Here is a 24,811-nt window from a genome sequence, read left to right as displayed (position 1 = left end):
GTTCCTGGGTTTTGAGGTGGGTGGGAATGATACTGACTGAACGTTGCCCACCCTTCCAGGTAGAGAAACAATAGGTGGATCCAGAAGACTGCTATGCAGCCGGCCGGCAGAGGCCACTGGACTTGACGGAAAATCCTTATCCTCCATGTCTATGCCCCAGCAAAACTACAAGCTGGGGGTCTTAGACAAAATAGGCCTGTGCTAGAAACAGAGCTGGTGCTACATGTCCTTGAGGCCACTTTAGCGATGTATTATATGAAGCACTCAACCACCACCCACCCCAAGGGGCTCAGACGCAAGGGACTGGTAGACACATGGCTGTCTACCCATCATTCTGATAATATTCATTTCTGTTAGGGGCCCAATGTTCTCGGTCCCGCCTATATTACATCTTTGTCCCTGGGAATGGGAACAAAGCAGGATAGGTGAGGAAGGCACAATATTTAGCAAGAAGGATCTCTGATCATTCATCCCTGCTCGTCAAGATGGGAAACTTACACATGGTGATGGGAGCCCAAGATGGAGGTTGCCTGTGTGGTCTCTCAAAGACCCAGACATCAACACAAACACCCTGCAGAAAGACACCCAGAAAACGAGGGGTCTGTGGATTCACCTGTCACGTGAGGGGAAGACTATAAGTCAGTGATTACAGGCAAGGCCCAACTCTATCAAAACAAACATAAGGAGCAGCACATCCAGTAGCTAGAACAACACCTCCTTAAGACCGAACAGGTATGGGCATTAAAGACACGGGAACGCATTAGAGGCCTTTAAGAAACAACCAGAACCTCACGCACAATTCAGTGCATCAGCACTTCCTCAAGACACGAAACCTACTGTATGACACAGGTGACAAGCTGGAACGCCTCCTATCACAGCTGGGTAGACTAGAAAAGAAGACACCCTGGTTGGCAGAGGTGAAGAGAGTATGGGGAAACAGTCCGCATGGACAGAGACAAAGCGCAGACGTTTGTACAATACTATTGAGCGTTTTATACAGATCGCAGAGATCACCTCAACAGTGAAACTGGTATTTCTTCCAGGAATACTGCTATATCAACTTTAGACAAGACCCAACAAGAGGCACTTGAGGCAGGCTTCATGACCAGCAAGATCGAAGAGGCCATAACACGTATGAAAGCGGAGAAGATATTAGGACACAATGGCTTCCAGGTGGAATTCTACAAACCAAACCTCCTGGTGCTGCAACTCCTAGACTTATTTTGGGCAACCAGAGACAATGGGGAGCCCCCCGATCTTAGCTACTTCACAGTTGTGGTAATTTCTAAACCATGAGACATCTGTGCCTCCTGTAGACCCATCTTCCTTAAGTACTGTGGGCCAAAGTGATAACCTGCTCGGTCGACATCGGGTTTTAGGCTAGGAAGAACGACATGTTAATCTCCGACAATTGCACGTATGGTTGGATATACTTATAGACTAAAAAGAGCAGAGAGCTCTATTACCCCTGGATGCAGATAAAGGATTTGATTCTACCGATTGGTGCTACATGCTCTGGACACTGAACAGATTTGGCTTTGGGTGGAAATTCTGTGCCTAGGTGACCCTGCTGTACAAGGTACCCATTGCAGTGGTGAATTTGAATGGGGTACAACCATGTTTTTTACTAGTTAGGGGGGCCCACTTTCCCCTTTACTTTTGCATAGTGCCAGGAGCTACTGGCTGCCCGAGTGAGATCTAGGGCAGGTCTATCAGGGAAGTCCGCCATGACACACAAACAAGAAAAAAAAAAAATTGTACACAGATAACGCACTTATTTACCTTGCGGGACACAATGATCTCAAGTTCAACGGTACTATCAGTCTTCTGAAATTTTGAGACTTACTCAGGATAATGTATAAAGTGGGAGAAATCCTTCCTATTTCAGATGTGAGTCTAGAGAGGGGAGCACAGTCCTGGGAACCTTTTGTGTCATGCACACAAGGTTTAAACACTCTGGGATTTCGGTAAAGGGGGGTGGGGGGGGGGGCAATTCCTGGAAATAAATTTAGACACCGTCCTGAGGGACTTCCAGGATGACACGGAGAGATGACACAAAGTACCACTCACCTTTATGAGTAGAGCAACTATCTTCAAAATGATCACACTACCTAAGTTGCTATACATCTTGCAGAGTACCCCATTCTCAATACCAGACACTTACTTTGATAAAATATACGCAAAGATGCGAACATTGCTATGGGAGGGGGCAACTCAAGAGTGGCCTTATTGACCTTGCATCACTCGGTTAATAATGATGGATTAGCAGTGCCGGATATGAGAGTGCTACAGGAGCCACGCTTCTCCAAATCATCAATAAATGGGGGTTCACCTGTGTAAGAAATGGGGACTCTAGTTGGCAGTGGTTTGCACCCTGTCCAAGCAGGGACCTTCATTCTAGTCAGGGTAAGGGAGTCACACAGCTAAGATAACCCCTCCTCACCCCCTGGATAGCCTGGCACAAGCATTCAGGCTGAGCTCAGAGACAATGTGTAAAGTATGTGTAAACACACACACACACACACACAGTAACAGAGCGAAAACACCGTAAATGTACTCCACACCAGTTTAGAAAAATAGCCAATATTTATCTAAGTAAATCAAGACCAAAACATCAAACATTCAACATACACATGCAAAGATAAAATTTTCAAAGATTAAATCTTAGTATAGCGCTTAGAAATACAATAGCGTCAAATGGGGCTATCACAATGTCTTGATGGAGTCGTTCCCAACAGTCCGACGCCACTGATAAGGGAGTGCAGGCCGGTCACGGAGTCACACGGATGCCATGTACAGTACCAAGGTAAACAAGGAAACAAAGACGTTGCACAGAGTCGGGGAGGTGAGGAGTCACTGGAGCCGATGCAGGGTCATTTCCTTACTGCTAGGCAGGAGAGGTGAGGCGTCAGTACCTTATGGTTTCAGAGGACGTGATGCAGCGTTGGTGGCGGTTCCCTATGACATGGCATGGGTCAATGAATACAGCATGTCAAGACGCGAGGCGTTGAAATCAGTGTCGCAATCACACCACAGGGCTAACGTGGAGTCCGGTGTCATGGATGTCCGCGACACAGAACTCGGGTCTCATGCTCTGGTGGGACTTTGGAGGCCCTCTGACAGTGTTGGCCTGTGGCATCTGTCCCAGTCGTTGCGCTCAGCGGGATCCATAGCCCCGGTGCAGCGCAGAGTCTTACAGCAGCACCAGTTCCGAAGTCGCTCTGGAGTCGATGTGCTTATTACTTCTTGGTTACACCCGAACTCACTCCCAAAGGGCCATTATCTGGATTTGGCACCGCCTGGCAAATCAAAACTCTCAGCAAGAGAGCCCAGGTGCTGGAAGATGAAGTCCTTGACGTCCCTGAGAATTCGTAACAGAAGACCAGCTCAGCCCAAGCCCTTGGAGAACCTTTGGAAGCAGAATGTAGAATACAAAGTCTAGTCCTTTCACTCCCATCGGTATGCTGGCAAAACCCACCTATATCTAACATTTCCTGAAATAAGAATATACATAGACTCAAAGCCTGCCTCAAAAACGCACCCAAATCTGGATTTCAACAAACTACTGGATACGGATTGCTACAAAGACCAAATTACTCTTGTCTGCCAACCACCCCAAATATCCTCGAATGAATTCATGTATCTCTAACATAAACCTAACAGGCTTCACACTCCAACTGCCAGAACAGACCAAATGCCTCAGATTCATCCTCGACTCCAACCTCAAAGACAAAACTGCCAAGAAAACAAAAAACAGCCTGTTTCAACTCTCTCCCGAAAAAGAAAAAAAATCTTTTCTCCCAGGAAAAGATTTCAGAACAGTTCAAGACCTAGTCCTCTCCCACCTACATGGACACAATACACTTTCCAACAGCATACTAGAGACCACCTTTGCTTCCCTGAAAGGCATTCTTCATGAAGCAGCATGGCTCAAGAGGCTGACGAAATCCAACCACATCACTCCCACACTAAAAGAGCTACACTAGCTACATTGCATGTCTGGATCATTTTTGTATCTATGCACATAACAAACTAACAACAGCTGGAGGCCAATGTCAGGTGAGGCATATCAACAACAATAGATTAGAGACTAAACTCTTCAGGATAGAGAAAACCAGAGAACAAACCTTCCCAGCCTACAACCATCAGGATCTGGAACAACCACGACATTGACATGAAATAGCACCAGCGTTTCCACAATTCAGAATTAAACTTTAGTCTTCAATGAACACTACCATAGACAGGCTGACTTTTCACCCCATCCCTTACACTAGGTCCACCTCTTTCCTCTGCCTCCCTCCCCTCCTGAGGAATACCCACTGGACATGCTTCCTGAACATCCCTCCATTGCGAGCGGGCAATATTCATGCTTGAGAATTAACAAAATGAACAAAATATACCCAAACATATTCTGTGTAATTTCTGGGGGTCATACGGTTGGTGCAGGTAGTTAAACTGAAAATATTTAAACCTAGTATTCCTAATAGTTTCATTGGCAAGTGCTGATCTTGACCCATTTTTCATCAGTGGACAATTTCCTCAAGGAATAATCCCATTTAATACTGAAGTATCAATTACCAGCTAAATTTGGCCTCAATGCCCTATACAACTCAATCACTGTTCAACACCCCACAACCATCGTAAACAACAACTATAGCATAGCACATTGTCCATGGAAAGGGTGGGTGTTACTCATTTTCCATTCCCGCACCTCTCGTATTAAAGTACTAAAGGGAATGATTATTATATGAAATAAAATGCCCTGGCAGCACTCAACGCAGTGGATGTAGGGCAAAGGGGAAGTTGGTTTTATCTTTAATGTTTGGCTACTACATAGACACTGCACATTCCTGAAGGCAAAATTACACTGTTAATGGGGGAGTGAATCTAGCTCAGGCAGCACAGCACACGTCTGCAAAAAAAAATCTATCCTCAAACCTTCCAGGGGTGTGAGATTATCAACTATTCCGGAAAAATCTAAGTCTTATGTCAGGAGCAGCTACTTATATACCCAAGTACCACCTCTAGATCAGAGTTCCCCCATTTTACTCCTTCTTAGAGTTATAGCAGCAGGCCCCTCCAAACCAGTGATTGGGCTCCAAAACAGAGTTAATTTGCAACTAGTGTAGTGCAAAACCTAGGATAACTCAAACTTTTTCTCAAGAAAGAAATGACTGGATGACCACACAAGAAGCTAGTCACATAGATACAATTTCTACATGCTCAGTGAAGAGGGTGATAGGTGGTTACCTATCCCTCCATAATGCTTCCATCATATATCTTTCTCAACTCAGTAACAGATCAACTTGCACCCGAAATAAAGATGCTTGTAAAGAGGTACAATTATAATTAACATCAAAAATAGTATGTCTCTGAAATGAAACAAAAATGCAAACACATCAACAGCAGAAAAAAAAAACAATCCAACAATTCTTCCAAAGGATCCCACCAACAAAGCACTTACTACCCACCCTTCCATGACACCACCTTATATATCATACCTTAAGTAAAAACCCATATAAATAAAGGTAAAATAACAGACTTCCCTCAAAGAGAATGAAGAGAAGGAATAACTTGGCAGAAATTAACCAAAGCAACTGGGGGAGTTAACATCAGTGCCTTTGCACTCAAAACATATGGGTCAAAACTGGAAAGCTATGCTAGGTTACAGAACATATGCTTTGTGAATTAGCCCTTCACAGGCTCATATATAGAAAAATCATGGATTAAAAGTCTTAGTTGCTACCAGGCAACCTAAAACTATTGTTTCACCAGCAAAAAAGTTCTAGAAGATCAATTAACCAAAGCTATACCATAATCTGGTAAGAAGAAAATAATACTACTCTACAATACTAGATCCTTCAAACCATGACAAGAGGAGGGTGTTTTTTCCTGTACCTATATTAATCCGTTGAGTTCAACACATTAATATATTGTCTTCTTTTCCAAACTTACAAGTATGACAAGCGTCTATGAGGCAAAGGGGTCAGAATCTCTTTTTTCATTTAAGAATTCCCTTCAACTTCAAATTAATCACTTTTATATACCTATAATGCAAATGTTCTATAGTAAAGGGTAGCAATGGCAGAAAGAATGAATCTCCCATGTGTGTCTCACAGTACTCGGATAGACTAAATGTATATTCAGAGTGTCTACAAGTGGTGTTGTATGGTTTACTACCCTGCCAACCACACATCACAACCAAAGCATTCTGTACAATTGAATAGTAGAGAATCAAAAGTCATATATTTCAGACAGCTCCATCATGTGTTGAAAATTATTCTTTTATTCCGAAATCCCAGTTCCATTCTTGCTTCTGTGCAATTCTTCATTACAGTTGTTCGTACTTGACAGCCTTATTACAGTTGTTCTTACTTAAATAGCCAACACATGTTTCATCACAAAGTGACTTTATCAAGGCTGTAAGGTATAAGAATGGACAATTATGTAAGAACTTAGTATACATAATGTGCACTGACTAGGAAGTCAGGTGACTACCCAGTGAAAAATTCAAAACATTAAAGATTTTGTGGCACGCCTTCACCAAAAGTGGGATTGGTATATATATATGATGTAATGTGTGCACACAGCAAATGTACAGATACCTCCTAAGAAAAATGATGCAGTGAGAAAAGAACGCGGATAAGTAGGTGCCAGGATACAATAAAAATGAGAACATTTAATTGCATCATCCTCAGTTGGAATGATCAACATCCTCATTAAACATGCAAAAAGGAGGAGACAAACTCCTAGAAGACATAACTTTGGAAAAGGAAATCAAAGACCTAAATTGTCAGAAACAGAAAAAAACTATAATATTCTAAAAGAGGTACAAAAGACAGAAAAATGAGAAAACTAAAGAGGGACAATAATGATTAATGTTGCGGTCGGATTTTCACGTTTTCTTGCAAATTTGATATTAGAATCAATATACACAGTCCAAGACTAACAAAACTAACATACCCGCCTCAAATAGCGTGACCAACATTTCTAGTATCTCCTGTGGAGGGACTGACACTCAAGAGGAGGGTTTCACCAATACAGCAAACACGTGTGGGGAGGACAGCTCTTCCTCTTTTTTATTAGGACTAGAGAGATACAGAAGTACAATCCAAAACAAGGAGGGGAGGAAAACATAAAAGATATGGACAAAAAAAGAGGGCATGATCACAAGATCGGCCTCACGCAACCAAAGGACGAGTGCAGGTTCCCAAACTACATCTGTCACCACTACGAAAATCATGAAAAATATGGATACTGTACAAGTTATCAATCTCTCTAATGTTACAATGTCTGATGATGAAATAAACATACTAAGCAAGAGTCTGGGTTTTTGTCCTACTTCCAGACCAAACTATACTGATATACATAAAGATCTTTTTTAATTTGTTAGACGCTTAAAGTTATGTAAACATTTCACAGACAAACCTACCATTTCGAAACAGATAGTTCTATTCCACTTTGGAATTCGACACTCTATCAAGGACATACATGACATACAAATGGTTCTTTCTCTGGAAAATAGAGACACACCGAGCATACTCAACATCATGGAAGACCTTGATATCCAGTCCAATCTGGACATAGATAGTGGTCTCAAACCCAAATCTCGCTTTACCCCTTCTCTCTCTCTCCTGACAATCACATAGACGTCTGCTACAAAGCAGTCTTCACAGAGTTAAATCGTCTTGAAGACGAACACAGGCTTCAGAGAAATAGGTACACCGACATCCTTAATCCAGGCGAAGGACTGTCATTGAAAATGCTGACAACACAAGGATATTGTGATTAAAGAAGCGGATAAGGGGGCAATGTTGTTGTCATGAACAAAAAATAGACTACATGACAGAAATTGAAAGAAACCTGGGGGATAGGCAAGCATTTGTGCACCTGAAGGTCAACCAACTAGAAAGTATCACACATGTGGTAGAAAATAAACTTACACACTGGCGGGACTGTTGTCTTATTTCAGATATCAAACACAAATACATGTTCAACACCGCAAGACATGCACCATGTATTTATATACTACCTAAGGTACAAAAACCCGGTAGATTTCCACTAGGTAGACCCATTGTATCTGGGATTGGTTCGCCAACTGAATGTATTTCTGAATACACGGACTCGTTCCTACAACCTCTGGTACATAACTTACCATCCTACGTTCAGGACACTAGGGATTTGCTATACCAACTGGGAGGACATCGAGTGGACAGAAGGATGTAAATTCGTGAGCTTTGATGTTAATTCACTACACACATCTATTCCTCTAGAAAAAGGCTTGGAGGCATTTACCGACATACTGTCCTATTGGGATGCTACTTTACATGAGCACACAACAATGTTGATCAATCACACACGTCTGGTTCTGGATAATAATGTTTTTCTTCATAATGGTAACTGGTACAGACAAGCTCAGGTGTGGCAATGGGGCCAAATTTTCACCAACCTACGCAAATCTGAGAGGCAACATTTGTGGACAAACGGTCCTCCAGGCATTCTACAACATTTTCTCTTTTGGGGAAGATATATAGACGATATACTGGTCATTTAGACTGGTACCAATTCAGACTTGGATGTCCTGATCAAACATTTGAATAAGAATACATATAATCTTCTATTCACACACGTAGGTACACACAATATTGATTTCCTGGATGTGACTCTATAAACTGTGAGTAATAAAATCCTTTAAAAAATGTACAGAAATCCCACAGCATGTAATTCCATTCTACACTCACACAGTGCACACCCTAGCATACAACTTAACTCAATCCTGTATGGGGAGATGTCCACAATCAGACGTAGCTGCAGTGATGACGATGTTTTCAACCAAGAATTGGACCTTATATGATGTTTTCGCAACAGGGGTTACCCCAACAGTGTACTCTCTAGCACCAGAAAGCACATCATGTCCAGGTAACGCAGAACACTACTGTTGTGTAAAAAATGCACTTTGTCTAAAGAGATCAAGCTTTCCATGATAAGCAAGTACAGTACAGCTAGTACTCTGTTATACCGCATCCTCAAACGACACTAGCATCTATTGCAAATGGATGCCACCTTGGGTAAGGTCCTCAATAAGAGACCCTTAATGTTACATAGCAGGGGTATCACCCTGAAAGAAAAATATGTTCGAGCTACATCACTCAAACACACAAGAGAAACTGGAAGCATGGTTACCTACAAAACCTAAAGGCTTCAAGAAATGCGGCAGAAGTATCTCCTGCCAGTTCGCATTGAACAAAACGGTAACATTTTTTTTTACAATACCAAGGAGGTCCACCATATAAAGGAATTTATTAACTTCAACACCGGATTTACGGTCTATTGCAAATATACGTGGGCAGTACCATTTGTCCACTCAAGAAGCAGATTCAGGAACATATACATGCAATTCATAACAATAATTTCAACTATCCCTTAGCTGTTCACTATAACAGGACATCGCAATACAGACGTCCTTAACATTAGATTTCATGGCATTTCACATGTTTCTGGCCATCCAAGAGTTGGGGATCGTAATAAAGAACTCCAAAAACAAGAAGCCAGATGGATTACTAGATATGGGGCTGTGGAACAAGGACTGAATGTGGCTAGAGAACTACATGTATTTTTGGACTAACTGACCAGTTCTCTTCTCCCTTACGGTTATCTTGACTAGTAGGATTGAATATCAATATTAACTGTATACACAAACCTCTCAGGCTATTCAAGAAAGTGGCATTGCAGCTATGACCAGTAAACAACTGACCCTACATGGCATATATATATATAGACACACATATATATATATATATATATATATATACATACACACTCTCTGCATTTATTTAGTTTTTAATTTTTTGAATGTGCTGACCTTATATGACATATGTACAAACTCTGTATTCTTTTGTCTGTGCCATGTTTTGAAACATGTTGAAATTAATGTACGTACAGCATATAACATAACCTCTTACATTACTCCTCTGAATCTCACCAAGGTTGTCTACATTAGATCTTTAATTAAACCTACGTGACATATATAAACATACTCTCATACATCTCTCCTCTTTCTTGTAGAAAATGTATATATATATATATATATATATGTGGAAATGACTCAACATGCTATATACAACTTACTCTCACATAGGGGGATCTGATTGTTACACAACCTTCACACGTGAAAGCACATTATAATATTGCATGTTTCACCTGCTACCCAGCAGTAGTATCATGCACTGTTTCAGACGTGATGTGCCTACGACTGCCGACAGTTGCACAAAAATAAATACCGACCACGATAATGGCCAAAGTATTAATGACAATCATGAAGCAAAGAATGTATTTGAGACTGATAATGCCCACAATATCAAGTTAAGAAGAAGAGGACCTAGTCAGGTAAATGCACATAGGGTCAGGAACTTGAGGTGGCTCTTGCTTTGACTGTGTAGGAAAAAAAAACCTTTAACACGTGAGATTCTGAAATCCCTGCATAAATGCGCATCTCAAATTTCTTTATAATTGGTGACTAGTGACACACAGCCACCAATTATAAAGAAAAGCTGTTGGGACTAGACGGTAATAAGTTATTGCAGTTGAGTTCTGACACCACAATGCCTGGTGCCAGAGCCGGAAGTCCATGTAAAAGGCGGGTCTCAGAGCAGCTGTTTAAAACAATCAAAATGAAACATTGCTATACTTTCTTCTGCTCCATTTTCAGGTCGAGTGCAGCAGGGCGCAAGCGCTGCTTTTCAACGTGTTGTTTTCTATTTGCGGACTTTAACCACACCCACCTCATGCCCATCACTTCATACGTCGTTGGGCTTGCCTTTCAAAAATCCTGTGAGGTCATCGGTAAATGCTTTCTGTTTGTCCTGCTTTGGGGCGGTTTTGTCATGCCTTGCAGACTGACCCCATTACATGGATAATTGCTTCATTGCCCATTTACTTCGTTCGGGCAAACTACTATTTTTTTGTTTTACGGTATAAGACTGTGGAGTGGCGGAGTTCGTGTGAACCAGTGCGGGAGGCTTCACTGTCTTTTCTAGAAAGGGACTCATTCGTCACCTCACCAGCTCACTGTGCCACGCGAAGCAGCGTTCGGGTAAAGTGTGCACCTCGCAGCCAAGGGCTCGGCTCATTTCATCCAGCTCCTTTCATAAGTGTTGCCCCTGGGCTTGCAGACGTTCAAGGGAGTAACCCGTGCCATTCTGCGAGAGCTGTGCGGGGTATGATTTCCCACCACACCCCCAGTTATGAGGGAACCCAGCCCTTTCCTTCAAGGCAATGTCAAGAGATGACTGAAAAGGAAAGAAAATACCAGAATGGAGCGGCAAGCCGCAAGCTTCTTGGCATAGTTTCATTTCTTTCCTGTGCCTCAGAACAGACATTTCACACAAAATGCTCACATTTGAATACCAGCACTGCTCAACCTCCGCAAATTATGCAGTGTCCTTAACCCCTCCCGATTCGCTCATCTCATATTGCACATGCGCCATGTTTGGAAGCAGAGTCTCTCCCTTCCGCGCTCTTACCCCTCCTCTTTCCCACCACCCTGCCGCTCATTTTTCATTCCCCCTCTCCTTCCACCACTGCAACATCTCCTCCATTTCTGCCCACTCCGCCACTGTTTTCCAAAACCCAGCTTTATCTCTTTCTCTCTTCTTCCCTCCTTCATACGCGCAGACTCTCCCCGCAACCTTGTCCTTTTCACCTATCCTCTTTCACATCTTTGATTTTCCTTCAACAACTCACGCTCCACTCCCGCCTTTCCCCTCGCAGTTTCCACCCGTAGCTTCTCCACTCTCTCAAACTGCTGCCTCCTTATGCCTGGTAGTTTAACATGTTCTCTTTCTCCACGGTTTCTCTGATTTTCATAAATGAGCAACACTGTGTTATGACGGCCTGGATAAAGTTTATATTGATATTGCTGCATTTCACTCACACCCCTCCTCTCCCTTGCCCCCTTCTAATTTATCTAGTTTGCAAAACCTCCCCATCCCCTTCCACACATTCCTTCATTTCCCCTCTTTTCTCTATCCATTCCCAATCATACTGTCTTCTTCATTCATTCTCCCATTCTCCACCTTTCGGCTCACCACCCTCTCTCCTCACCTTTCCAACATTTCCCTCCTATGCCGGTCTCCTTGCCATTGGGCTTTTGTTTAAATCCTGGGGCATTCTATGGTTGCTGAGTGGGCCTGGGGTACTAACTGGGTTTTTTTTTCTACATCCTGAGCAATCCATCCTTTCTGAACAATAGCCTGGTGAGTAACAGTTGTTTTTTTGCCACCAATGTCACAGCTTTGTGCCTTTTAACATTGTAGATTTCAGACTAGTGAATTACCGTTAAAGGATACCAGCAAATAATCTGTGCTTTTGTCAATCTTTTTTACTTATGAATACTTTTTCAAATACCTTTACAAATCATTACCATATTCAATGTTGTATTATTCATTATTATTCTGATTATTGATGTTTTAAAAAGTGTAGTCGAGAACCATCTAAAAGGTGGTAAGGGTTATTGTAATACATTTTATGTGTACCACTGCACTGACAAACAGGGCCAGAAGCTTTTGTTGGGACACAAAATATAGATATGCAGCTCTATATTACTTGATCTTTATTTTGGTACACTTGTCGCTGCATAATCCTGGAAACTGGCCCATTTTTAATGGGTGCGCCCTGTAGCTTTGATGTAGTTTGAAGGGTCACTACCTGCTCCTCAAGCTGCATCATATCTGGTTCTGTCTCCAACGTCTAATTGAGGGAGTCTCCATCCTGCCATCCATTCTTATTATAACAACATCAATTTGTTCTGATTTCTAGTGCAGCCCTCATAGTGAGGCCATTTGTGTGCGCTACTGCTCTGTTGATTGCAAGCTCCACATGTGGACCCTTGATATTTCTTCTCTGCAAGAGACTCATTAACTTTAAAAAATCTCCAACACCTCAGTATAGATTTCCTTTGATCTTCCGTGCCCATGTGCTTGTTTTATTTGCTTATCTGGGCCAAAGTGCTATTTTAGCTACAGTGCGGCTTGTGGATTCTTTAAGCTAATTATACTGTAGTAACGTGCAGGAATTGCACACTAGCAATGGCTTATAATCACCTGCTGACCATTTACAGAGATATGAGTGGAAGAAATAAGCTGTACAGCGTACACTTTTGACAGGAGAAGCTCTGAGTAGTTCATTGTATAATCTGTGGCGTACTCTCTCTTGACAGAAATCTAAGCTTTAACAGAGACCGTACATATTTCAGAAGGAGCTAAAAATAAACATCCTTATTCACATGTTTCACCTACAATGTGTCATGAAGTATGCCACTAGAATATGAATTAAGTAGCTTAGGAGTTTGTCTATAGCAAATTATAGCTACTTCTGATAGGCTGGAGATAGACTAAAAACCAAGCATTTATTTTGCCCCTCACATAGGCCACCGAGGTATGCTGCAGCAGGTACATTAACCCTTTGCGCTACCTTATAATGAGTCCAAGCTTCCACTAGACAAAAGTATGTTCTCTCTCCGAATGGAACATTAATCACCAAGTCACTTTGACATTTTTACATTAAAATGCACTCTATACAGAAAAACGTCACAAATGGCAACAAAAAAAGAGCTCTAACAATGAGCTTAAGGGTCCGGGGGTGGCTGGACATGACATATATAGGCCTGCTATGGCTTTAAAATTATGTTGCCTCAGTATTTAGTGCAGCAGCTGTGTTACTGCATAGCACTTAAAAGCTATTTTCTACTTTTAAGTTGCTTGTTTTTTGTGGCCTCCACAAATAATGAGTTATTTGAGTGCAATATTACAGCTTTACTGACCTTCTTAACAAATACCTTTGAAATGTATACACTGCATCCCCTTCCAAACCCTGTGCAGGCAGCCAACCCCAGCTCATGAGCTGTACCTGCAGTCTGGGATGAAAACAGTCACGTAGGGTGCCGAAATCATGGCTTTGCCATGTTTTAGCTATGATATACTACTATTCAAGAGGGCATTGCAACTGTTACATCGGAAATGTTGGAAACCAGCCCTTGGAGTAGTGTTCGGCGAGTTCTCTAGATCAAAGCATGATTTGCTCATTTAATTTGTTTCTGCTTTGCATTCTGAGACTTGCAGTTTTATTTTTTTAACATGCTACAAGCTGGAAACCAGACCTTGGAGTAATGTCCGTTCAGTTGTCCAGCTCCTCAGCTCAAAACGCAATTTGCTCATCTAGTTTATTTCTCTTTGCATTCTGGAACTTGTAGTTTTATTTTTAGAATGTAATACCAGCTGTGAATACAAAGCAGAAACCTGAATACATGGACAACACATGTTTTGAGTCTGTAAAACTTAGGTCGTGTGTGCTTGTATTTGTAAAAAAAACTAACCTCGAGGAGAGCTTACAGTTGATTATGCTGTACAATGGTCAATATTTTATAACTAATATTTCAGTTCAAAACTGAGTGAGGATCATTAATATCATGTGAGATGGCTTTCCTCAAGTGTGTGAAAAACCAAGGGCGTTCTCTTCACCTGCCCAGACTGCAGTAAAGGGACAGTGACCCAGTTAGCATGCATTCGTGGAGTACAATTATGTATTCATTGCCCCACAGGCAATGTCGTCTGTACCAACTGCAAAGTAAATATGTTTTGCACCTGGGAGTAGTTTGTATTTTAAGGGCCTTGTTTAAAAAAATATTCCAGTATGCCTACTAGCCCATTAGTTATATGAAGGGCCACTGGAATTATGTGGCAAAAAGGATCACAATATGCGGCAGAGTTGACCAATTAATGTGACAAAAAAAGTCAAGTTATACATTTACAATGCAAATAGCTTCAACTCAAGTCATTGCAAGACCTACTGTATTGCAAATGCTTGTTATAGCTTATAGTGACTAGCAAAAATGACATGGTTATTTTTTGTATTTCTTAGATAATTATAGAAATGTTAGAATATTTCTGCATGTTTCTACACATTTTGTTACAGCAGCTTTTTTTAATTGAAAAAATAACTTGCATATAACTGTTCTAATATATTTATACAACAAATATCTAACAGCTTTTGATGTCTTTAATTTTACACTAGAGGTCCTATTTTATACTTCATGTTTACAAACATGCTCTTCTCTTTCTGAAAGATATATGCACCAAGGTTTTAACTAATTTGTGGGAAAGGTGATGGTGTGGCCATGTATTTTATGGGAGAAAGTACCCCCTAGTGTACATGACGAGGATACTGCAAGTCACATCGGAGCTCCATAACCTTATAAAGAAGCTCATCCTTCGGCCTAGTTCCTCTATATGGTTATTGAACTCCTCAAAGACTTGCAATGTCCTTGTAACATACAGCAGGGCATTCTTTACCCTTTATACACTATAACTTTATGCTGTGAGAGAGGAGTTTTAACACTAAATTTTTAATCAATGATTTAGGAGGTACTACAAAAACGTAAAGACTCAGGTGTTTCCAATTTACAATGTGGTAGTACCTAATTAGGATTTAGCAAAAATGTTGACTAGGTATCTCATTACAGTAGATGTGCTGTTTATTATTCATGATAAAGTAGTACACGTAAATTTCAGCTTTGAAGTGGTATAGCTCTGAAATCAGATGGGCCCACGCGTGAACTTCATAAAATAAATACATTTATATGTACATGCACCTATATTGGCCACTTAATTGTTAGAGGGGTTTCATGAAGTTAACCAAAAGAAAGACCAAGCATGAGGGAAACAACATTCAGTGTACTAGTGAAACCTGTCAAGGATCCATAGAGGTCCAACTCATTCAAGCTGTTGTCATGATTTACTGTTGAAAAAACAATACTGAAAAAAAATAAATAAATAACAGATGGCATGCAGATTTCCCCCTTGGATAAGGACTTGTTCATCCTGATGAGACTAGCTTTACAGCAGATCGATCAATGGTTATTAATATTTGTAGACTGTTTCATTTAGGTTGCTCCAAGGAATAGAAATGGGAAAGGAAGTTAGGACCACTGCATGACAATGATAGGTGAGAAGCAGAATAGCCGCGTATGAGCTGGACATTTAAGCTAAATCAAGTTTATTCAGTTTACACATTTTCCACAGGATTTACTATTTGCCAGATGTGTAGGAGTATGTCCCCCAAATGCTTTCGGTGTCCCTCACAAACTGAAAACTTTCATGTTATTTCAGAATGTGTGGTTATTCAAAATTACTGTTCGACTGACTATTGTACTGCTGTGCCTCACTTTCTACCAAGCTAATACTTCTAGGCATTATGGAATAAAAGGGCTATTCAAAGAGGGAGAATTATCCTGTTGGTCTGGGGATCTTGCTAGCTAAATGCGACACTGCTACATATTATAGAACCACACAGCACCATCTCCCCAGGAAAGATTGAAAGGTGCTCGTTAACGGAATACGCTATATATCAAGCAAGAAGATAACTTCATAATCTTAATAGGATCTTGCACACATGGTTAAAGCACTTTCAAATCTCAATAACCCATCCATATAACCACATCTGAATCAAAACAATATCTTTCATTAGGTTCTGCCCCATTATGATGTTGTGCCTACTCAACTTTTTGGCTGCTGTTGCACTCCCTAGTGATCTATTCTTGTCTCAATGTATTAGCCTTTGATGTATTTACTAACTGCCCTAAAATGTACTAACAAAATAAACTGCTTAGGCAACATCATGGATCAGCCATTGAACCAACTTGCAGCAATGCCTCACACAGGGTACTAAGCCTAAATGTCAGTGATTCACTTAGCAAGCATTAACCAAGCCAATTTGCCTCCTCTATGGGCGAGCTATTGGCTTTGACAATGGGGTGGGGGTGGTGAACGGGAGGGCAGGTGGGTAAGACCAGAACTGTAATAAAAAAACGCAACACAGAAAGAGGGGAGGGGAAAAAACGCAACACAGAAAGAGAGGAGGGGAAAAAAGCAACATGGAAAAGAAGCAACATGGTCAGGGGCAAGAAAAGAAGCAACATGGACAGGGGCGAGAAAAGAAGCAACATGGACAGGGGCGAGAAAGACAACGTGGATAAGGGCAGAAAAAGATGCAACATGGACGGGGTGGGGAGAAGCAGCATGGACAGAGGGAGGGGAAAAAAAAAAAAAAGTAAAATGACCAGGGGAGAGAAAAGCAACAACATGGGCACAGTGAATCTATAACAACGTAACGTGTGAAACTGTGTTATGAAGAGTGAAAAGAAGACTGGAATCCAGAAAAGCGTATAAGAGATTTGGTCATGCAAAAAAGAAAAGTAGGAGGGATAACATAAAGAAACAAGATAAAAATTACATTTAAAAAAAAAAAACACACACACAGAGAAATCGAGTACATAAATGATGTATGCTTAACTGATAGCAAAAATAACAAAAGTGATGTAACAAAAAAAAAGATAAAACTAAGTAAGCGGGCGAGACGTACACTTGCATGGAAGGTTTGAACATAAAGAAGAAAATTCCCATAAAAGAAGCAGTGAAAGGACACAACTATTTGGTCCACGCTCCATGGAACAGTTAAGCAGACTAAAAGAAGTATTAGCAAAGCCAATAAATTTCACATATGCGAAATCTATTGACTAGGTCAACTTTTTTTTTTATCATATTGCACAGCAGCACGAGCTCATGTTTACCAACAGCTGTTGATATACGTCCATGTGCACCTGTGCATGTTTCAGGGTGTAATTAAATGCTACATGTTGCTACGGCTGTACAGTCTAGTGCCATGAAGCCATTCAAAGAAGCCACTGGATATAGCCTCGGACCCAGGGATAAGAGGCCATCGGAAGTAAACACTGGAAGAAGCTACAGAAGGATACCACTGGGATAAATAATAGAAAACCAGCAAGGTTAGCTCCAACAGACTGTATAAGGGAAGGCAGGGGAAACAAATATAACAAGCTTTTACAATGCTATGGGTCTCGCATTTGCTCGAGTTGAAGCTATTAGCATTCTAAACTCCTAACCTAACTTTTCTTGCACATAATCTGTAAAGTAAAACAGTTTCACATAAGCGAACCGATGGCCACCATGAGCGTCAAGGAGACAGACTTTTGCTCCCAGTCAAGCGTATCGGCAAAAGTGCAATTATCCATGTAACAGGGTCGATGTCATGCACTTGCTTGACTACTGACCAGCGAGATTGCGCTGCAAAAGTAAAAGAAAAAGTAGTCCGGAAGCCATGTGGAAAACAAAGAGCTTCGTATGTTTTCAGTAGTCTCCCGGTGCTCTCGAGGAGGGCTAAGCACGGGAAAAGGCATGACGTATGCATGCCTTTCACTAAGTACTTGGTCCAAGCTTCACAGCATGGATGAAGACTTGAAAAATCCAAAGAGTAAGAGGAAGACCGAGGCCAGGAGGAGCTGCAGACCAAGAGGAGGCAAGGAAGTGAGACCCATGTGACAGCCAGCCAATGGTAAGCAAAGGGACGTGGGGGCTAACCATCGGTAAGTAGAGTTAAGTAATGGTAGGGCTCTAAACCCCTTTTATTTTATTTTTTAAATACAATACATTTTGCAAGCCCAGTTTAAGTATTATGCAGCAGAAACCTAAAAAGAGACGCCAGCGAGAGTTCACCATATAGAAGCAGGCAAATTAAAGTGATAAAGAAGCTAACAAATGGTAATCGATGAGCAGACTGTGAGCCCAGTGCATGTAAACAAAATGCCTCGTAAATACAGTGCACGTACTGTCTAGTCAAGACCTAAAAGGTATATTTACAAAGAAAGTCACCTGGTTATTAAAGAAAGTAGGTTTCTAGTTTATGCTGCAGCAAGGGTTTACTCAACACATATAGCGACTTCGTTTCAAACTGAAAGTGTTTTTTCAAATGGGAGCAAGGCAGTTGCTGACTGACATTTCAGCTCCCATTAAAAGGTTTCAAGCAAGCTTCGCTAAAAAATAAAAATAAACGAAAAAACAAGCTCTAAATATAACTTCAATGAACAATAAAGCATAAGCTCCAACCACAAGACTTCAATAACTACACTGAACAACGCCGTACACTCAACAAAATGCGCTCTGGGAATTAAACCACTAAGTATAGAAATAAGCGTGTATCATATGAACGAAAATATTGCACTAATTAGAGCCGGCTTTTCTAACACCAAAAACTGGTACCAATCAATTGACCAACAGTAAGGTCACCCAAAAACAATGCAAGTTAAAACTAAAATGTTACTGTCAATCTGCTGATCGAACGACCAAGATAAGCAATCAGAAACTAGTTGCGCGCACAAAAAAAAAACAAGCCCCTAGTTCACCTGTTGACGAAGCAGCATATGTAGGCAAAAAGTAAATACCTTTGTTTACTCACATCTAGATAAAAAGTTCGCATAATACACAGGACAAGATACTTAGGTCCTCAACTCTCAATTATATATTTACGAGATTTGTTGGGAGGTAACAGGGTGCCCTAAGGCCACTTCTGAGCAAATATGACAATGGTGGTGTGAAACATCAAAGGTGCAGCAACACGGACTCCAATCCCCACCTTCCCTCGTACTACGGGGACTGAAAGCTCCAACACACCGATCCCGCTGGGGAAAGGAGCCCGACATGTGATGCTGTCAAAGTCCCCAGGACGTCTGAAGGGGAACATAATGCTAGCAGACCGAGAAGCGTTGAAGAGAGGGGATGAGAGAGACGTCTTGCCTGGCGACCATAAGAGGTAGAGCCCTCTTCCACCAGAAACTGGAACAAACGAGAAAGTCAGGTGACGGAGTTATGGAGACATGTCCCGCCAACTATAGGTGCCCCTAGTAACCCCAACTCACCACTCAGGCCCGAGGCCTGCTGCAGCAAGGCCCCCGATGTGCCGTCAATGACTTTGACGCTGCCACGGCTGGTGACGGCTAGGATGGCGTTGAGTGCTGGGTGGTAGCTCAAGCTGTACAGTCCCTCTTCGTCGCAGCGCAGGCAGCCGTCCCGCACCAACAGAGTTGCTTGTCCCCCTCCACCGCCACCTTCTGGAGCTCCACCTGAGCCTCCAGGACCCCCGACAGCAGCCATCCCCCCAGCAGCACTGCCGGGGCGACTGCGGCCTGGCCCGCGGTGCTTGTGCGCGCCCGGCTCGCGGGGGCCGCGCGGGGCAGTGGGAGCCGCTACCGCCGCTGCAGCACTACCTCCGCCAGTCACCATCCGGGTCCAGGAAGCCGCCACCAACACTTGGGCGAACGGGAAGTGACGCAGAGGAAGCTACTTGGTTACGATCCCTACTAGCCCTGCTTCATCGCGAAAAGGCACGCCTCTTCCTTGTGGCTCGGCATGTACTCGACCTGTCAAAGCGCTTGCTTCGCTTTGTTATCTGCCTACGTCAGTGGAGCTGTCAGAAGAATGAGGCGGGGTCTGAGATACGCAGCGTCTTACGGTGTAGAGAAGGGTTAGTTTCCTTAAACGCGGATGTTCAATGTGAGTGCCATGTTGGACAAGTATATGTCCTGGAGTTTCAAGACAATATCTGATGTGTTAAATCAAACAACGCCAAAAAGAAAAAACACATTCAAGTTTTTTATTTTAGAAAACAATGGCCATTTTTCAGAATATAGTGCCGAAACTACAAATATTATAGCTATAAATAATCTCATAAAATCACCTTTTCTACATTTTGTCAGTTAAATGCAAATTTTCTTAATCTGGATAGGCTATCCTACCGACTGTTATTTCTTATATTCGTTTGGAAGGAACTAAGTATAATTTCAAGATGGCTGTCTTTTTTCTCCATCAATGTAAATCAATTTCCATTTTAGTTTTCTTCTGCTTCTATGACAGCACACTATTATTATTATTATTATAAAATAAGTATGTGGTTTTAGGTTCTATGACGAACCTAGATATGCGGAATCGGAAAGCAGAATTGCGCTAGAGGGTTGAGCTGCCTCTTTTCCTCCCCGCAGTTGAGCCAGAATCTTAAAAGTGATTAAATGATCGCAGGCTGGTCAACCTGTTTGCTCTTGCATGATAGTGAGACCAGATATTTTTTAAGTGGGTGATTCCCATTAAAACAACCATTGTCAATACCAATAGGTCTCACCTTTGGGACTAATGTTTTTTATCCACGCTCTACAGCATGGCTAAACAGGAAAACAAAATAAACGGTGTTATGAACGTGGCCGCGGAGGCTGTCATTGTTTAGTTGCGTGCATGCTGAGTGATTTTTCTTTTTAAATACTGATCCAAGTTGGATTGGTAAATTTAAACAAAGTATGTAGAGTAAGCAACAAAGAGAGTGGGGGTGGAAGCAACACGAGGTGGAGGGCAGTGGGAGAATACACAACGTGGGCGATACAAAGCAAGGTGTAGTTCAGGGAAAACAAAACCACTTCGGCAAGAGAGTGTGCAAAGTAGAACAGGAGAGCATATGGGCAAAAAGAATTGGGGGAGAGAAGCACAACAGGGCAAACACAACAAGGAAATAGGTGGGGTAGAAGCACACTGGCATGAGCAAAATGGAAAACAGCAGGTGGGCGAAGGGAACTACATAAGGGAAACGGGTGAAAAAAACATGCACTCTCATGAAGTGTGTAACCAAAATGAATAAAGGAGCCCCTGAAAAGTAAGCAGTGTCAGGATACAAGTAATGAAGCTTTGCTCCAGGGGAGGGACCAACACAAGAAGAGGAAGGAAAGTCCACAGAATCAGTCTTCAGAATAGGATTGACTGCTTTCATAGGTTGCTTTAGTATAAGCATTCCACATAATGGGTTGAAAACTAATTCCACTGCGCAGCAATTAAAATGTACAAGGCAATCAAATATAAAGTTTATGCAAGTGTGAAACTGCTCAGCGAGCACTCTCCTTAGGATTCACAGCAACATTATACCATAGAGTTGCTTCTCAAGGGCCAAATAATTATTTCCACAGAATAGACCAACAGGTCAAAAGAGAGCTTTAGACATCATGTAGATGCTTCTTAATCCTTGAGATGATAGCTTCACTGGAAAGCTAGATGCATAGTTTCAGTTGAGAACAAGTTACTTGTGAGTAATAAAAGTCAAACGTAGGTCACAACTTTTCATGAAAAAACTCATCAAGTAATAAGTTGAAAATGGTTGTTAAAAAATGAAGAGATTTTACAGAAATTGCAAGCAATATTGAATGAAACTGTGGTAGTGGTGTTTGTGCGCCTGACCTTTTTTGTTTTCTTATCTTTAATTTATAAGGGGACGCATTAGAGGCTCGATGGAGCTTTTGACTGCACTTAGATTAGTTCCCACCTTAAATCTCAAATACAGTACAAATCATCAACAATATCAATAATCTTTGGAGTCAGTAATCTCACGCACCATGACCCCTTTGGTCATGAATAACCACACATTTTTATGTGAAAGTTAGAATGTTCATTTCCCTATATTAACAATGCTAAGATCACATAAATGAGTCTCAAAATCAAATGGTATACATACAAAAACAACACTGGTTGAACAAACCTTCTAAAGAATCTAAATGTAACCAATGCATGAATCATTACACACTCAGGAGTTACAGTACAAATCAATAGCAAAAACAGCTGTGCAATAGAAATAGCATACATCTAAGTTCAGCAACTGGGCAACATCAATTATCTATTAATAGCAATATGTTAACATTTCAGGGTTTCCCTTACCCACCTTCTGATTAGAATAGCTTGTTTGGGCTTCAGGCAAACCAATTTAGTCAACATAAATTTGGAAAATATCTAACTATGGCTCTATCAAATAGTGGTTGGTACCTAGAAACAAAAGACAAAATTAGAACAAGAACACTAGCATTTTGTTATACCTCTCCTCAATATGGATTGGTAAGCTGCAATTATCTTTGTCAATAGGACATCTGTTCGGTCAGCATCAGCAACGGGTCATGAAAGGAAATGGTTCAGAAACGGGACTCCAAGTTATCAGCTCCTCAGACAGAATAGACCAAGCGCAAAAGTAGAATGGCAAATGAAAATGAATCGCTTCTCTGTGCAGTCGGGCTAGGTTAAAATTGTCTAAAACACTTCCCACCTTGCCATTTGTCAAAGAATTATACGTTTACATTTAGTCCAATGAAGGTAGAACTTCAAATCTAAGATATAACTAAAATGTCTTTTACATGTTGATGGTTGGCTCCTCTTCTCCTGTTCCCATCATCAGGTAACTATTTTGTATCCTTCCGTACTCCAGTCAGTGCATCCATTGTTAGTTCCTGGGAACATCGCTTTCTCACACACTAAACTATACAATGTTTCTTCTACTAGCACAAGACACTCTAGCAAGCAGTTCTCATGAGAAAGTTAAGGACATCTGTTAACATTTGGTCAACTCAGTGAAAAACAATACACGTATTCATTTCTTCAAGCGTACATTTCTCACAGTATTATCTGAACAGTGCAGCTTAATATAAGGCTGTGCAGACTAGGCCCTTCACCTTGCTAACTTAAGGCCTAAAATTTAATAAAGCAAATACATAATGCAAATGAATTAGTATAACACACTACTATATTTTTGTAATGAAGACACCTCAGCTAACATTAATATGCATTTAATAAGGACACTTCACGATGAATGGCAGCCACTCAAGTAGGCAGATTTTCCAAGTCATACATTATTTTCTATATTATTCAAATTCTATGCAGATTCATAATTTAAAATACATTAATATTTATTAGTAAAAGTTCAGAGTTCACAATCCCTCCTCTGAAGACTAAATATGTCATCACAGTTACATCTTTCCACACACATTTGTGCTCCTCTAAAATGTGTCCTCCTTATAACTTTTATTTCTTCTTTTCCTTTTTGAATTTTCCCTGAACAACTTCTCTATTTTAATTTCTTCCCTCCGCTGATCATTTTTCAATTTCTTCATTTTAATCACATTATACATTTTACGTATTCCCCATGCTCCAGTTATACAAATCACAATAATTAATATCACCTGTATTATTTTCAATAGTATCCCTTTTCCTAGGTTTCCAAGCCAATTTCTCACAGAAGCAAAACCTTTGCCAACTTTTTCCCAAACTCCTAGTTCTTTCAGCTCTTTCAAATCAGCAATTTAATTAGTCAAGTTGTTAATAAGGCTTCTAATTTCTTTACTATTGTTAGGTATATATAAGCAACACTTTTGCGAAATCAGCATTTTACAAACTTCACCCTCCTCTGCTAAAAGGATGTCTAACGCAAGGCTGTTCTGAAGAGTCATAGATCTTACTACAGCCATTTCTGTATCCATTAGGATCATGGTTCCTGAAAAATTTGTCAGCATGTTATCCACAATAGTAGACGAATTTCGAATTTTCAGCAAATTCAGAATAACTCCTACTGAAGGAGTTACTTCTCCAAATATGTCTCCAACTGTGCCAGAATATGATTCTCGCTTTTGTCTAATGTGATGTAATTCAGTCATCTTAGGTATCTTGCTCAAGTTCTCAAGTTGAAATATTTTTAGGAAAACAATCTCCAAGTAACATGTGCCATACCATCCTCTAAGAAGACGGTAATACGAATTCGGTAATACGAATTCGGTAATACCAATTGCTGGGTCTTGTCCATTTAACATGAATGTCCACTTACTCTGAAACAAAAACACATGCCTACATTCACTCGTTCCCACAAACAGCGTATCAGTTCTAGATCTAGGCCTATATACACACAGCTTTCCTATGTGTTGATGTGTATCTAAAGCTAACCTCCCTTGTGTTTTTATGTCACTAAATGCATAATCATTTCTGAATGTCCTTTTTTCTAAGCCCTTTTCTAATTTCTCCTTTAATGCCTTTCTTCTATCATCTGTCTGATCTAAGAAGCTCTTTTCTATGGGTGTAAGCACATGTGTCAGATTATTTCTATGTGTGTAAGCTGTGCC

At 41.1% G+C, this 24,811-nt stretch overlaps 1 protein-coding gene across 4 annotated transcripts in view; it reads right to left on the bottom strand.

The window, feature by feature from the left end:
• BIRC6 (baculoviral IAP repeat containing 6) overlaps positions 1–20,176 on the bottom strand; it is a 1,722,273-nt gene extending 1,702,097 nt beyond the window's left edge. For all 4 annotated transcript variants that reach the window (XM_069234691.1, XM_069234693.1, XM_069234692.1 and 1 more), the window contains exon 1: positions 19,766–20,176. In XM_069234691.1, coding sequence (XP_069090792.1) covers positions 19,766–20,129 — 364 coding nt within the window. In that variant the 5' untranslated portion in view covers positions 20,130–20,176. The remainder of the gene's footprint in view (positions 1–19,765) is intronic.
• Between the last annotated feature and the right edge of the window lie 4,635 nt (positions 20,177–24,811).

The sequence above is a fragment of the Pleurodeles waltl genome, chromosome 5 (genome assembly GCF_031143425.1).
Source record: "Pleurodeles waltl isolate 20211129_DDA chromosome 5, aPleWal1.hap1.20221129, whole genome shotgun sequence".
Lineage (NCBI taxonomy): Eukaryota > Metazoa > Chordata > Amphibia > Caudata > Salamandridae > Pleurodeles > Pleurodeles waltl.
Note: the sequence above shows the minus strand (reverse complement) of the source record. Positions and strands in the feature narration are given on the sequence as shown.